The 15,781-nt window shown below is 40.1% G+C and overlaps 1 protein-coding gene across 1 annotated transcript; it reads left to right on the top strand.

The window, feature by feature from the left end:
* Positions 1 to 4,085: 4,085 nt before the first annotated feature.
* Positions 4,086 to 13,337, top strand: LOC129867482 (uncharacterized). The gene is made up of 5 exons (XM_055940919.1): positions 4,086 to 4,352; positions 7,231 to 7,566; positions 7,913 to 8,071; positions 11,455 to 11,492; positions 11,712 to 13,337. The coding sequence occupies exons 1-5, from the start codon at positions 4,292 to 4,294 to the stop codon at positions 11,907 to 11,909; spliced, it is 792 nt and encodes a 263-aa protein (XP_055796894.1). The 5' UTR covers positions 4,086 to 4,291; the 3' UTR covers positions 11,910 to 13,337.
* The last annotated feature ends 2,444 nt before the right edge of the window (positions 13,338 to 15,781 follow it).

Genomic DNA, 15,781 nt, shown 5'->3' with positions numbered 1-15,781 from the left:
CTGGTGCACTTCACAAAATAGATGGTATCATGAGGAGGTAAAATTATGTGGATATATTGAAGCATCATCTCAAGACATCAGTCAGGAAGTTAAAGCTTGGTCGCAAAATGGGTATTCCAAATGGACAATGACCTCAAGCATACTTCTAAAGTTGTGGCAAAATGGCTTAAGGACAACAAAGTCAAGGTATTGGAGTGGCCATCACAAAGCCCTGACCTCAATCCTATAGAACATTCTGGGCAGAACTGAAAAAGCGTGTGTGAGCAAGGAGGCCTAGAAACCTGACTCAGTTACAGCAGCTCTGTCAGAATGAATAGCCAAAATTCACCCAACTTATTTTGGGAAGCTTGTGGAAGGCTACCCGAAACGTTTGACCCAACAATTTAAAGGGAATGCTACCAAATACTAATTGAGTGTATGTAAACTTCTGACCCACTGGGAAAGTGAAAAATAAATCATTTTCTCTACTATTATTCTGACATTTCACATTCTTAAAAAAAAGTGGTGATTCTAACTGACCTAAGCCAGGGAATTTTTACGAAGATTAAATGTCAGAAAATGTGAAACTGAGTTGAAATGTATTTGGCTAAGGTGTATGTAAACTTCTGACTTCAACTGTTTATATATATATTTTTTAAAATCGGACGATTAATAGGTATCGGCTTTATTTGGTCCTCCAATAATCGGTATCAGTGTTGAAAAATCATAATTGGTCGACCTCAAAAATACACTGTACAAAAGTATTATGGACACGCCTCCGAATAAGTGGATTCTGCTATTTCAGTCACACCCGTGGCTGACAGGTGTATAAAATCAAGCACACAGCCATGCTGTGTCTCCATAGACAAACATTGGCAGTAGAATAGCTTTACTGAAGAGCTCAGTGACTTTCAATGTGGCACTGTCATAGGGTGCCACCTTTCCAGCAAGTCAGTTCGTCAACTTTGTGTACTGCTAGATCTTCCCTGGTCAACTGTAAGTGCTGTTATTTTGAAGTGGAAACGTCTAGGAGCAACGATGGCTCAGCCGCGAAGTGGTAGGCCTCGCAAGCTCACAGAAGGGACTGCCGAGTGCTGAAGCACGTAGCGCGTAAAAATCGTCTGCCTTCGGTTGCAACACTCACTAACGAGTTCCAAACTGGCTTTGGAAGCAACGGTAGCACAAGAACTGTTCGTCGGGAGCTTCATGAAGTGGGTTTCCATAGCCGAGCAGCCTCACACAAGTCTAAGATCACTATACGCAATGCCAAGCGTTGACTGGAGTGGTGTAAAGCTCACCGCCATTGAACTCTTGAGCAGTAGAAACCTTTTTAATGGAGTGATGAATCACGCTTCACCATCTGGCAGTCCGACAGACGAATCTGGATTTGGTGGATGCCAGGAGAACACTACCTGCCCAAATGGGCTAGGCCCTTTAGTTCCAGTGAAGGGAAATCTTTACGCTACGGCATAAAATGACATTCTAGATGATTCTGTGCTTCCAACTTTGTGGCAAAAGTTTGGGGAAGGCCCTTTCCTGTTTCAGCATGACAATGCCCCCGTGCACAAAGCGAGGTCCATACAGAAATGGTTTGTCGAGATCGGTGTGGAAGAACTTGACTGGTTTGCACAGAGCTCTGACCTTAATCAAACACTTTTGGGATGAACTGGAACGCCGACTGCAAGCCAGGCCTAATCGCCCAACATCAGTGCCCGACCTCACTAATGCTCTTGGGGCTGAATGGAAGCAAGTCCATGCGACAATGTTCCAACATCTAGTGGAAAGCCTTCCCAGAAGAGTGAAAGCTGTTATAGCAGCAAAGGGGGGACCAATTCCATATTAATGCCCATGATTTTGGAATGAAATGTTCAACCAGCAGGTGTACACATAATGTTGGTCATGTAGTGCATTATTAAAAACAATGATGAGTGTGAAATATGGCCTACTAAACCAAATGTCAAAGGTGTTTAGGCTTATGTGTTGGTGTTTAGGCATACGTGTTGGTATAAGAGAAGAGCACAGCATACCAAATATTTTTAGGCAGTGAATATACAGCCGACAGATTTTGTAACCCTAACCCTAACCCTCAGAAAACTGAACACAGCAATGTTCTTGTATTGAAAGCTAGCTAGCTACATCCTATCAAACCTGTCGTCTGGTGTGTTTGGTTAGCCTGCTAGCTAGTGGAAAGCAGGTTAGGAATTAAGATAACTAGCTAGGATGTCATGCTAGCAACAATGCTAACCATTTAGATAGCTATCAAGCTAAACACTTAGCTAGATGCCATGGCAAGCAAGGTTAGGAATTAAACTAGTTAGCTAGCCTGTTTTGCTATCGACGACGCTAACCATTTATCTAGTTAACAAGTTAAACATTTGACTAGCTGGCATCGGGAGTATGGGGTAATGTTAGTTACAGCGTGGTGAGGTTGAATACAATTTCTTCCACATCTTTCTAGCTAGCTATTTATCTAGCTAGTTGTAGCCAAAGGACTTTCTACAATTACTAGCTAGCTTGCAACATTAGCAAAGATACCCGCACAGTCACATTAGCTAGCTAACAACATAACATTTACATATTCTGGAGGCAGTGGAAACACAAAAATCGACCATGGCCAGCCAGGCCGAGCCAGGTTCACTTCACAGTGCGAGGCTTTAGAATCGTGTTTCTTCTCGAATTTGAGCAAAGACATACGCTACAACGGGAATTGACTTCACCCTTTCTATTGAGAAAAAACCATACACCTTAGACCGGGTATACTGTAGGATTTTACAGATTTCCCCCCAAAACAGATGTCCCTCTCCAGAGAAGCTTGCCTGTTCCCTCATGTGTAGGTAGGCTGATGTTGCCCCTAGACGTGACTTGGGTCAGTTTTGAATTTTTTCCCTAAATGATTGAGGTTAGGATTGGGGGAGCGGAAGCTTATCCCATTTTGCTCATCCTGAATTTAAGGATGAGCATAATGAATTTAATTCTGCTGCTCTATCGATTGCTACATACATTCACTGTGAAGAAGAAACGATAGTGGAAGTGGTGTTTTGGTCAGTTTGATGTGGATGGATAGTCAGAATAGATCCCATCTGCACTGAGGGGGAACTTCAAGCCGGAGTGTGAAAAATAAACCTTCAAAGTAGGTATGTTTCCAGAGAGTGCATTTGTTACAGTACAAAATGATAAAGAGACTGCTGATAAGTCAGTCAGTTAACAATTGTGGTCTCAGTTTAAAGTGACAAGAAGATGGTAGGATTCACACAGCAGGACCACAAAAACAGCTGAAGAGGACGCCCCTCCCAACGACCACAGACACCACAACAAAACCCTTTGTTTTGATTCCTCCACTACTGTAGACCACCGACAACTTTCTCTCTGACATGTCCTCATAGAATCTCCAGTAAGCTTCAAACTGCTGTTTTGGCATCTGATTACCTCATCTAATGTCATGCTTACTGTTTATGCAAGTGGTACTCGTGAAAATATATGTTTTGATATATCAGAAGTGTCTTGGAATACTTTCATTCTTTATTTCTTACAATTTGATTGGCTCATAGGTGCTGTACCATGGAACCAGCTTGGCTTTGGTTCCAAAACAGTTGTGAGGTGTGACAATGTCTGTCACGGCCGTCAGAAGAAGAGGACCAAGGTGCAGCGTGGTGAGCGTAAATTTTCCTTTTTATTTAAAATGTCGCCAAAAAAAAAAAAAAAAAAAAAAAACAACCGTAAAGATTACAGGGCATTAGCGCCACAAACAAAGTTAACTACCCACACTGAAAGGAGTGAAAAAGGGATACCTAAGTATGGTTCCCAATCAGAGACAACGATAGACAGCTGTCCCTGGTTAAGAACCATACCCGGCCAAAACATAGAAATAAAGAAACATAGAAAACAAAACAGAATGCCCACCCGAAATCACACCCTGACCAAACCAAATAGAGACATAAAAAGGCTCTCTAAGGTCAGGGTGTGGCAATGTCTGACATAGGCTACTTTTCTTTTAAGGTGAACTATCTCTTTAACTGAAACATTATTCTGACTTTTATTGGCACGCTTGACACACTCACAAGTCTGCACCACAAGTCCCAGAACCCCTTTGAAGCCATTGTTCACAGGAGGTGCTTGAAGTTGCACATACATATGGGTTCAAGCTAGTTCCTGTCAGCATTTCTCTCTTTACTATGAGCTCAAGTTTGAGGAAAAGAAGAAACAGATCAGGCGTTTGACGAGTGGAGACAGACGGGGCAGACACATAATTTAGGCCAAGGATAGAAGCCAAGGATATAGAAGCTCCATTCTTGTGATCCAGTCCTTGTGTATCATGTTCTACTACTCTAGCTCAAAGCCTTTATTACTGGTTGTCCTCATCGTGCTGTTCAACGGTAGGCCATCTTTCTCTATGTACTATGTACTGTAGATGTAGCCTACTAGAATGGCAGTGACTGCGTATGTTCGGATCAAATGTTGAAGGATTATTATTTCTCATAAATTCCTGATCTGTAAAAGTTATGACTTAAACTATAGGAAAAGGAACTTTAGTAACCCAACTCTTTATCATCGAACTCACAGGTCAGAGGTGGTGATACTCACTAGCACAGAGTATGTATGGTATGTCTCTGAACAACCAAGATGGTGTTTTTATTTCATTTTATTTAAATTTCACCTTTATTTAACAAGGTAGGCCAGTAGAGAACAAGTCCTCATTTACAATTGCAACCTGGCCAAGATAAAGCAAAGCAGTTCGACACATACAACAACACAGAGTTACACATGAAGTAAAACAAAACATACAGTCAATAATACAATAGAAAAAAAGTATATATACAGTGTGTGCAAATGAGGTAGGATAAGGGAATTAAGGCAATAAATAGGCCATAGTGGCGAAATGGGCTGTATAATTAATCCCAATGTTTTTGTCACTTTTTGCTTGTGGAATATGTGACAAGGTGACAAAGTTCTCCATAACCTTTCTTTGAATTGGGGTACAGTAGGCCTATATACAGTGCCTTCAGAACGTTTTCACACCCCTTGACTTTTTCTACATTGTGTTGTAATAGAGCCTGCATTTAAAATGGATTAAATTGAGATTTGTGTCACTGGCCTACACACAATACCTGTGGATTTATATTTTTTGACATTTTTTAACAAATTAATAAAAAAAATGAAAAGATGAAATGTCTTGAGTCAATAAGTATTCAACCCCTTTGTTATGGCAAGCCTAAATAAATTCAGGAGTAAAAATGTGCCTAACAAGTTGCTTGGACTCTGTGTGCAATATAGTGTTTAACATGATTTTTAAATGACTACCTCATCTCTGTAGCCCACACATACAATTACAGTGCCTTCCAAAAGTATTTACACCTTGACTGTTTCTACATTTTGTTGTGTTACAAATTGGGATTAAATGTATTTCATTGTCTTTTTGTTGTCAACGATCTACACAAAATACTCTGTAATGTAAGTATTCAACCCCCTGGGTTAATAAATGTTCGAGTCACTACTTTGTTGAAGAACATTTGGCAGCGATTACAGCTGTGAGTCTTTCTGGGCAAGTCTCTAAGAGCTTTCCACAGCTGGATTCTGCAACATTTCCCATGATTATTTTCAATATTCTTCAAGCTCTGTCAAATTGGTTGTTCATCATTGCTAGACAACCATTTTAAGGTCTTGCCATAGATTTTCAAGTAGATTTAATTCAAAACTGAAAATAGGCCACTCAGGAACATTCACTGTCCTCTTCTTAGTAAGCAACTCCAGTGTAGATTTGGCCTTGTGTTTAAGGTTATTGTCCTGCTGAAAGGTGAATTCATCTCCCGGTGTCTGGTGAAACTCAGACTGAACCAGGTTTTCCTCTAAGATTTTGCCTGTGCATTTGGCCTCCATTCTGTTTCCCTATTTATCTTGAAAAATTCCCCAGTCCTTAACGATTACAAGCATACCCATAACATGAGGCAGCCACCTCTATACTTGAAAATAGGGAGATTGGTACTCAGTAATTTGATGTATTGGATTTGCCCCAAACATAACGCTTTGTATTCAGGACAAAAAAGTGAATTGCTTTGCCACATGTTTTGCAGTGCCTTGTTGCAAATATTCCTTTGAGCATGATGAAATTATGAATGACACTTTGGATGGTGTATCAATACACCCAATCACTACAAAGATGCTGGCATCCTTTCTAACTCAGTTCCAGAGAGGATGGAAACTGCTCAGGGATTTCACCATGAGGTCAATGGTGACAGTTACAGAGTTTAATGGTTGTGATCAGAGAAAACTGAGGATGGATCAACAACATAGTAGTTACTCCACAATACTAACCTAATTGACAGAGTAAAAAGGAAGCTTTTACAGAACACACATATTCTAAAACATGCATCTGTTTTGCAATAAGACACTAAAGTAAAACTACAGCTGTAATCGCTGCCAAATGGGATTCTAACATGGATTGACTCAAGGGTGTGAATACTTACGTAAAGTAGATATTTCTGTATTTCATTTTAAATAAATTTGCCAACATTTCTAAAAGCATGTTTTTACTTTGTCATTTCAGGGTATGATTGAGAGAAAAAATCTATTCAATCCATTTAGAATTCAGGCTGTAACACAACAGAATGTGGAATAAGTCAAGGGGTATGAATACTTTCTGAAGGCACTCTCATACCTTCTAAAAGGCATTCTAATTTTTGTAATATATCCCTATGAAGACATTTTTGTCCAAGGAATATTTGTGGATCATATCTCTAGTCAATGAAAACTGGTAACTGGGTTCCTGGGATAAGACAAATATACAGGAAGTATAAACAATACTGTATGCACAGTGATGAAAATATATACAACACTGTGTATATTTGATGAAGTATATTGTACTTCTCTTTTCCTACTAGCACTGACTTTGCTGATAACTTCTTAATTAAAGGAAAAATGTACTTACTACGACTGTGATATGTGGTTGTCTCAACTAGCTATCTTAAGATGAATGCACTAACTGTAAGTTGCTCTGGATAAGAGTGTCTGCTAAATGACTAAAATATGAATTATATTAAATTAAATTAAGTATACATTTTGTAATATAGAACATCGTTTTATTTTATTTTATTAAAAGTAAAAGATCTTTAAGGTTCATTACAATATTAATTTACAATATGTGTGTTATGCTATCAAGTGGAGATTGAAGTTATAGAACAAACAAAAAAACATATTGTGTACCTAAATCATCAGGTCATGTCCTACCTTGTTGACAACTTCCTCTCTCTTTTTCAGGACACAACTGGGCAGATAAAGTGGTAGGAATCATAGGTCATGATATCACCATCCGCTTCTCATTTCAGAACACGTTCAAAGCATCTGGTAATCGGTCAATTAGTCTTTACAAAAATTCTGTAAAGATCGGTGAATGTAATCATGATGTGCACAGCTGTTGCTCACAAAGCCACCTCTGCATCTCTGAGAATAAAGAGTTCTTTTTCTTCATCCAAAATCTGACATCAGTTGACAACGGAACATATTGGATCACGTTGTTCCAAATCAATAGAGATCCTCCCATGCTAAAAAGCAATGAGGTGTCGCTTATCCTTCAATCGGATGGTAACACCACAGGTAGGCTATAAGATCGCTCTCGTCACAGTGTAATGTCTATAACTATTCTAAGTCAATGTCAAGCACAAGGGTTTTCATTATACGTCACATTACGTTTTTTATTTATATTAAAGCATTGTCCGTCCAGCCTGTATTGTACCCAGCTAAATGTACAACCTTTTTACAAGTTAAAAATTGAAAACCAACCCAGGCAACTGTTTTAAATGAGCTAACTATGGACCTTTAAAGCCTTTGGTCAACATTGTGGTCCTTGAAGATGGATGTTCTAGACAGCATGACCCTACTCTGCTTTACCTTCATTTACTGTCTCATCTAGTTTCACCTAAGGAGCCATTTTCTATTCCAGAATCCCCATCACGCACCTCTAACGATGATGATATCAGCGACAGTGGAAACGCCAACAATGTCTATGTCCTGATCATCTTTGCTGTTTTGGGGGTATCCATCATAGCTCTGTTAATCGGACTGCTTGGTTGGTTCTGCTGGACCTACAAAAGGAGCCCAGGTACTGAAGAGGCCTATCATTATCCCTAACCATACATATCATAAGCAGGAGGTTGGTGGCACCTTAATTAGGGAGGAAGGGCATGTGGTAATGCTGGAGTGGAATTTGTGGAAAGGTATCAACAACATCAAATGCATGGTTTCCATGTGTTTGACGCCATTCCATTTACTTATGTTCCAGACATTATTATGAGCCGTCCTCCCCTCAGCAGCCTCAGCAGCCTCCACTGATACCATAGTATCTCTTGTAGTTGTAATTCTATACAATCCAGTTAGATTAAGGCCTTGGTTCTTGTCCATCGACTTCTTTCTCTCTGCACTTAATGTCGACACCTGGACCAAAGATATGTGTTTATTATCTGAAACATAGCTTTACAGTCTGAAATCAGTCCAATCATTCTGCTTGATCAAACTGACAAATGGAGTAATTCTTAAGGGAGCTGAAATCAATAGCATCAGTAGTTTGGTTTCCATCCAATTGGTGATAGATTTGAAATGCAAATATATATATTATGCGCATTTTTCTCATCAGAGATGTGTTTCCATCCAATTAATATTTTGCAGATAAAACTCTGTGCGTAATCAAATTAACCAAAAGTAAAATTATCTTGCGGAAGTTTGTAATTTCCTGTTTTACTTCTGGGAGAAATGACGTTAACAATTCTGATTACCTTTGTGCAAAGGAAGAAAGTGAAGACTCCTCCCTCGCTAACGGAGGGAGCATCACAGAGCTAGAGGCGTCACTACAGACCCGGGTTCGATCCCGGCTGTGATCGGGAGTCCCATAGGGCAGCGCACAATTGGCCCAGCGTCATCCGGGTTAGGGGAGGGTTTTGCCGCGGGGGGGGGGGAGGCTTTACTTGGCTCATCGCGCTCTAGTGACTCCTTGTGACGGGCCGGGTACCTGCAGGCTGACCCCGGTCATCAGTTGAATAATGTTTCCTCCGACACGTTGGTGCGGCTGGCTTCCGGGTTAAGCAGGCGGGTGTTAAGGAGCATGGTTTGGCGGGTCATGTTTCGGAAGACTCGTGACTCCACCTTTGCCTCCCGAGCCCATTGCAGCGATGAGACAAGATCGAAATTGGGGAGATTATGATAATGAAATGAAATCCGGCAGTACTCTTCTCACAAAAACATCTGTAGCGTCTGAGCTACAAACTAATATGACCACACTGCGGAAAGGGGAGACTCTCACGAAAATGATGGTGTTCTTCATTTTACTCTACGACCCCCACAAGTTTAATGGGAATCGTCTGAAGGTAACCAATCCAAATGAATGGAAGTAGTGTATGGAGATAGTTTTGTATAGTAGTAATGGCAAAGTTCCATAGATTTTGTTATACCTAATGGAGTACTACATTTCAAAATATAATAGCTAAATGAACCCACTGGTAGTGGGAGGACCACATACGTATCATTGTGTGACTCCAAGTTTACTTCACTATGATGGTTATTATATCAACATTTGTGCATAAAGGCATTTCCACTGCCATTTTTTGCATAATTAATTTTAAAGATCCCACTATACGTAGCGTATTTTGTATTGTCGACATTTGTAAAACTGACAAATTTCCTCTTTCCATCAGGCCTGTCGTGACATTTTTTATCAGACATGTACTTTACTTGCATGAAAATGCTGGATGGAAACCTTGTTAGTGAGATGAAATACAACCCTTCGAATGAGCCACTGTAGCTGTTTCACATGCATGACTCACGCACTTTGATATGAGCCTCCTTTAACCAGAGGAAATAACCACCTACACAGAGAATTCAAATTAGCACAGAGACAGGGAGAAAAATTGCACATTGTTTGTTTTCACAAATGCTGTCTCAAACTCTCGTTTGCTTTTCTCCTGACCCACTTAAAAACAGAGCATCATGTTTCTTTGATGTGTTTTTTGGTATCCCCCCCACATATCATGTTTTGTACCTCCTTGAACAAATGCCTTCTCAAGCACTACTATGTACCAGCAGAAAAGGCTATCTTTCCACCCAGCGACTTCATCTGACTTTGAGGAAAAGTGTCACTGACTCAGATTGATTGCAGATACAAGCAGCACAACACAGCAAAGATGATCTGGACAACTAAAATCCTTGGATATGAATAGAATAACCCATCTTCAACCCTTAATACTATAGGCCATGATCTTATATCATCTTGTGGTTGGTGCCGTTTAAGATGCGGGAGGATGTTTTTTTTGTTTTTGTTTCTTCTTGAACATTGGCCTTATTTCTATTTCAGCATATCAGATGACTCTCATTCAAATTCCATTCACCCAGTTCAATGTAACATTGATAGATTTAGGCTATACTCTAATTTTCCCTATGCCCCATCATGAGGTTGCTACAACCTAGGCTATAAACGAAAGTTTACAACGTAAGTGCACACAGGTCGAGAGACAAATTTGATGTGACAGACAGTGACAGACTTGCCTGCATGTAGCTGATGTAGGGTGTAATCACTAGTATAAACAGTTGCAAATAAGAGTTTCTATTGGATAAATTCAGGTATGTTTAGCCCCGTTTTGTTCCATTTGCTTCCGTTTAAAAAACGTTTTTCAACAGAATCTGATGAATGAATCACGCGTAAACACAGTTCACTTTCATGGAAGCCACGCCCTATGCGCTCTCCTTCTCTCACCTCTTCCCTTCGCTTGTGGACATCAATGCACAACACATCAGCTGTATTTGATCCGGTGAAAAAACCTTTCCAAGTCAAACCGCTACACTACATTGTCACCATATTAGCTAAAGTAATGTCATAGTCAGCATAGCTAATAAAACTAACGTATTAGTAAACCCGCTACAATCATGCAGTAACATTAGTGTACAGTCAGTAAGCAGTTACACCAGCTGCAATAAATTAGTTATACCAAAAGCTTACCTTGACTTCCAGTGTTGTGCAGCCAGCTAGCTAACATAGCATACCTCTGTTTGTGCAGGGTGTTTTAGTAGGCTGAAGGTGAAAAAAAATGACACTCTCTCTCTCCATTTCCCTATTTCTTCTCCTTCATTTTGGAAATGTATTTGTTCAAAACTGTTAAACTATTGGCTTTCTTTATCTTTGAGTCAACTACTCACCACATTTTATACACTGCAGTGCTACCTAGCTGTAGCTTATGCTTTCAGTACTAGATTCATTATCTGATCCTTTGATTGGGTGGACAACACTTCAGTTCATGCTGCAAGAGCTCTTATAGGCTGGAGGAAGTCCTCCGGAAGTTGTCGTAATTACTTTGTAAGTCTATGGAAGGGGCTGAGAACCACGAGCCTCCTAGGTTTTGTATTGAAGTCAATGTACCCAGAGGAGTTTAAGATAAGTGACAAAATGCAGGATCATTTGTCTATGATTAACACATAGTAAAATATTTATCTTGTGTCCAGAAGGGGACCAGCAAGAGAACCTCAAGGCCAAGCAACAGGTAAGATCACACTCTATAAGTGTCTCTCAGAGTCCTGGCCATTCTTTGGTTTGTTAGAATTTTGACAAATTTGCTTAGCAACAACCATAAGACACATTCCTAATACAAAGTTTAAAAAAAATGATGCTTCAATGTTTGTATTTTGACAGATTTATTAGATCAAATCCAATAAATTGCAAAGGTTCTGTTTTATAAAATGCATACTGTGTACATTTTCAGGGGTCAGGAGAGGCATCCACCTCCATGTCTGTGTATTCTGTAGAATACGGTGTGCTGGACTTCAACAGTAGACCCAATGGAGAAGAGGGGAACACGCATGGGAGGGAGAGGGAGGGAGGAGTGGTAAGGTCTGCAGAGACAGTGGAATATGCTGCAATCACCTTTCCCCCACAACAAAGGGTGTCATATGGGAGATAGTGAGTCAACTCAAACTCTATTAAATACAAACAGCGTTGCTTGATTTGAACTGGATGCCATCAACATATGGAACAGGTGCTAAGAGAATGATGCTGCGGTTGATGTGTCACTCTGAGGTGATAGATACCGTAAGAATGGAAATACTTAGTCCTATATTAATAAAAACACCCTCCCTGTGCGGCTATGCGTGACTGTACCCTACTGGAAATACAACAAAAAAACGTTGTAGATACAATAACCCATTTGACTGTAACACAAATTGAATTTTAACATGTTTTTTTTTTTAACATTTTTTTTATAAAGTCATGGAACATTAATTGCGTGTAAAATTTCCGGTGGGGTTTTGCACGGATAAACACGCTTGTAATAGGTTATTGTTTTCTCACAGAGTGTCATGTTGTTTGTTTACTCTGACACTATTTGGATTACCAGAAGTATCTGGGTGGGATTTTACAAAAGAATTAGCATGGTCCTCTGCAATCCAACTAAGTTCTCATTAAATGGAGTTTACTTGACAGATGTATTTTTTTTTTTGCATCCCTCAATGGTTTGAAATTCACAATGATTGACATACATGTATACTGGGAAAATCAAGTTTCAAAGAAATGATTTTGTATAATAGGTGATCGTATCGCACGGATTACATTCTGATCTAATTGAGCTCTTTCACAGATGTTGTTTTTAGATTTAGATGCCTCGAAGTATGGAGGATTTGGAGGATTTTAATTTGAATGTATCACTGGCAATTGCTATTAGGCAATGTTTGTGCAGAGTTACTCTGTCCAGTGTCTGTGTTCTTTTGCCCATCTTAATCTTAAATTTTTATTGGCCAGTCTGAGATATGGCTTTTTCTTTGCAACTCTGCCTAGAAGGCCAGCATTCCGGAGTTGCCTCTTCACTGTTGATGTTGAGACTGGTGTTTTACGGGTACTATTTAATGAAGCTGCCAGTTGAGGACTTGTGAGGTGTCTGTTTCTCAACCTAGACACTCTAATGTACTTGTCCTCTTGCTCAGTTGTGCACCGGGGTCTCCCACTCCTCTTTCTATTCTGGTTAGAGACAGTTTGCACTGTTCTGTGAAGGGAGTAGTACACAGCGTTGTACGAGATCTTCAGTTTCTTGGCAATTTCTCGCATGGAACAGCCTTCTTTTCTCAGAACAAGAATAGACTGACGAGTTTCAGAAGAAACTTCTTTGTTTCTGACCATTTTGAGCCTGTAATCAGACCCACAAATGCTGATGCTCTAGATACTCAACTAGTCTAAAGAAGGCCAGTTTTATAGCTTCTTTAATCAGTACAACATTTTTCAGCTGTGCTAACATCATTTCAAAAGGGTTTTCTAATGATCAATTAGCCTTTTAAAATTATAAACTTGGATTAGCTAACACAACTTGCCATTGGAACACAGGAGTGATGGTTGGTGATAATTGGCCTTTGTACGCCTATGTAGATATTCCATAAAAAGTCATCCATTACCAGCTACAATAGTCATTTACAACATGAACAATGTCTACACTGTTTTTCTGATCAATTTGATGTTATTTTAATGGACAAAAAATGTGCTTTTCTTTCAAAGACAAGGACATTTCTAAGTGACCCCAAACTTTTGAACGGTAGTGTATTTTAATAGCACTAAACACAAATCGCATTTCATAAATCTTTGTTCATCTCATGATTTTAACCCAATTAACTCCAAAATGTCTCGAAGATTTCACCATCATTGTGAAGCACTAGTTATTTTGTTGCTTTGACAAAGTAATTTCTGAAGATTTTATTTATTTAATGTGATTAGTGATTCATTTACGTCTGTCCCTCATTTTAATGTCAACCCTGTTGAACTGAACTCTCATTTAATTATGGTGAAACTATTCCCTTTTTCTGTTAAAATCTAAACAAACAAACATAGTCATAGTGTAAAAGCAGGTGAGCTGGTTCTTCTCTTTGTGTCCATTTTCTGGTGTTTTGTGGTGGAAAACTAAGCATGTCTACCCATAGATAGACAGGCTAGATTTTTTGGGGGAAGCTTGCATTAAATTGCCACTTCCTCATAGCAAATGCTCCAGTGTTAAATCAACACTGAGAGTGTTAAACCTAACACTGTTCCAGTGTCTATACGAGTACACAATTTCAGTGTTAAATTAACACACTCCTTTTTGTAAAGCCTTATTTGCATATTTCCCAGAGTGCATTTTAAAGAATTGTAGTTACCACCCATAACTGTAGTTGCTAGTGACAACGACTTAGTTCTTACATTCATTAAATTTCAGGGTGTGTGGCCTTCACCAAGTGAGTTTCTCTTATCTTAGGACTAGCAGCCTGTCCATGAGGTGTACTTGTACATCAAGCCACCTTGCGCTACAGAAACAGGAAATAAGATTCTGTCCCAACCATTCTGGCTCAGACAAGGCTTAGGATAGGTTTACTGTATCTCAGTATTTAATTTATACAATCTGGTGGTTATTTAAACCGGTGGGCATTAACATAACATCATGTCAACATATTACCAGTCAGATAGAAGGGCAATAAGGGCAATAGCAGGCACAAAGATAATAGGAGAGAGTGAAAGGGGGTTTCTTGCTTTCATATACAATGTGTGTGGTCTATGTCATTGTGTAAAATTACCACTGGAGACTGGCAGTAGATTACAGTATGGCTCTAGCTACGGTGCCTTTGGAAAGTATTTAGACCCTTTTTACTCAGTACTTTGTTGAAGCGTATTTGGCAGCTATTACATCCTCAATTCTTCTTGGGTATGACGCTGCAAGCTTGGCACACCTGTATTTGGGGAGTTTCTCGACATTCTTTTCTGCAGATCCTGTCAAGCTCTGTCAGGTTGGATTAGGAGCGTAGCTGCACAGCTCTATCAGGTCTCTCCAGAGATGTTTGATCTGGTTCAAGTCCGTGCTCTGGCTGGATCACTCAAGGGCATTCAGAGACTTGTCCCAAAGCAACTCCTGCGCTCTGGAGCAGATTTTCATCAAGGATCTCTCTGTACTTTGCGCCGTTCATCTTTCCCTCGATCCTGACTAGTCTCCCAGTCCCTGCCGCTGAAAAAACATCCCCACAGCAAGATGCTTCCACCACCATGCTTCACCGTAGGGATGGTGCCCGGTTTCCTCCAGACATGAAGCTTGGCATTCAGGACAAATAGTTCAATATTGGTTTCATCAGACCAGAGAGTCATGTTTCTGATGGTGTGAGAGTCTTTAGGTGCCTTTTGGCAAACTCCAAGCCGGCTGTCATGTGCCTTTTACTGAGTGGCATCCGTCTGGCCACTCTACCATAAAGGCCTAATTGGTGGAGTGCTGCAGCGATGGTTGGCCTTCTGGAAGGTTCTCCCATCCCCACAGAAGAACTCTAGAGCTCTGTCAGAGTTACCATCAGGTTCTTGCTCACCTCCCTGACCAAGGCCCTTCTTCCCCGATTGCTCAGTTTGGCCGGGCGGCCAGCTCTAAGAAGAGTCTTGGTGGTTCCAAACTTCTTCCATTTAAGAATGATGGAGATCACTGTGTTCTTGGGGACCTTCAATGCTGCAGAAATGTTTTGGTACCCTTCCCCAGATATGTGCCTCAACACAATCCTGTCTTGGAGCTCTACGGACAATTACTTCGACTTCATGGCTTGGTTTTTGCTCTGACATGCACTGTCAACTGTGGGACCTTATATAGACTGGCGTGTGCTAATCAATTGAATTTACCACAGGTGGACTCCAATCAAGTTCTAGAAATCTCAAGGATGATCAAGGGAAACAGGATGCACCTGAGCTCAATTTCGAGTCTCAACGCAAAGGGTCTGAATACTTATGTAAATAAGGTATTTCCGTATTTTGTTTTTAATACATTTGCAAAAATTCTACAAACCTGTTTACGCT

The sequence above is a fragment of the Salvelinus fontinalis genome, chromosome 12 (genome assembly GCF_029448725.1).
Source record: "Salvelinus fontinalis isolate EN_2023a chromosome 12, ASM2944872v1, whole genome shotgun sequence".
Lineage (NCBI taxonomy): Eukaryota > Metazoa > Chordata > Actinopteri > Salmoniformes > Salmonidae > Salvelinus > Salvelinus fontinalis.
This window is presented reverse-complemented; position numbering and strand designations above follow the sequence as displayed.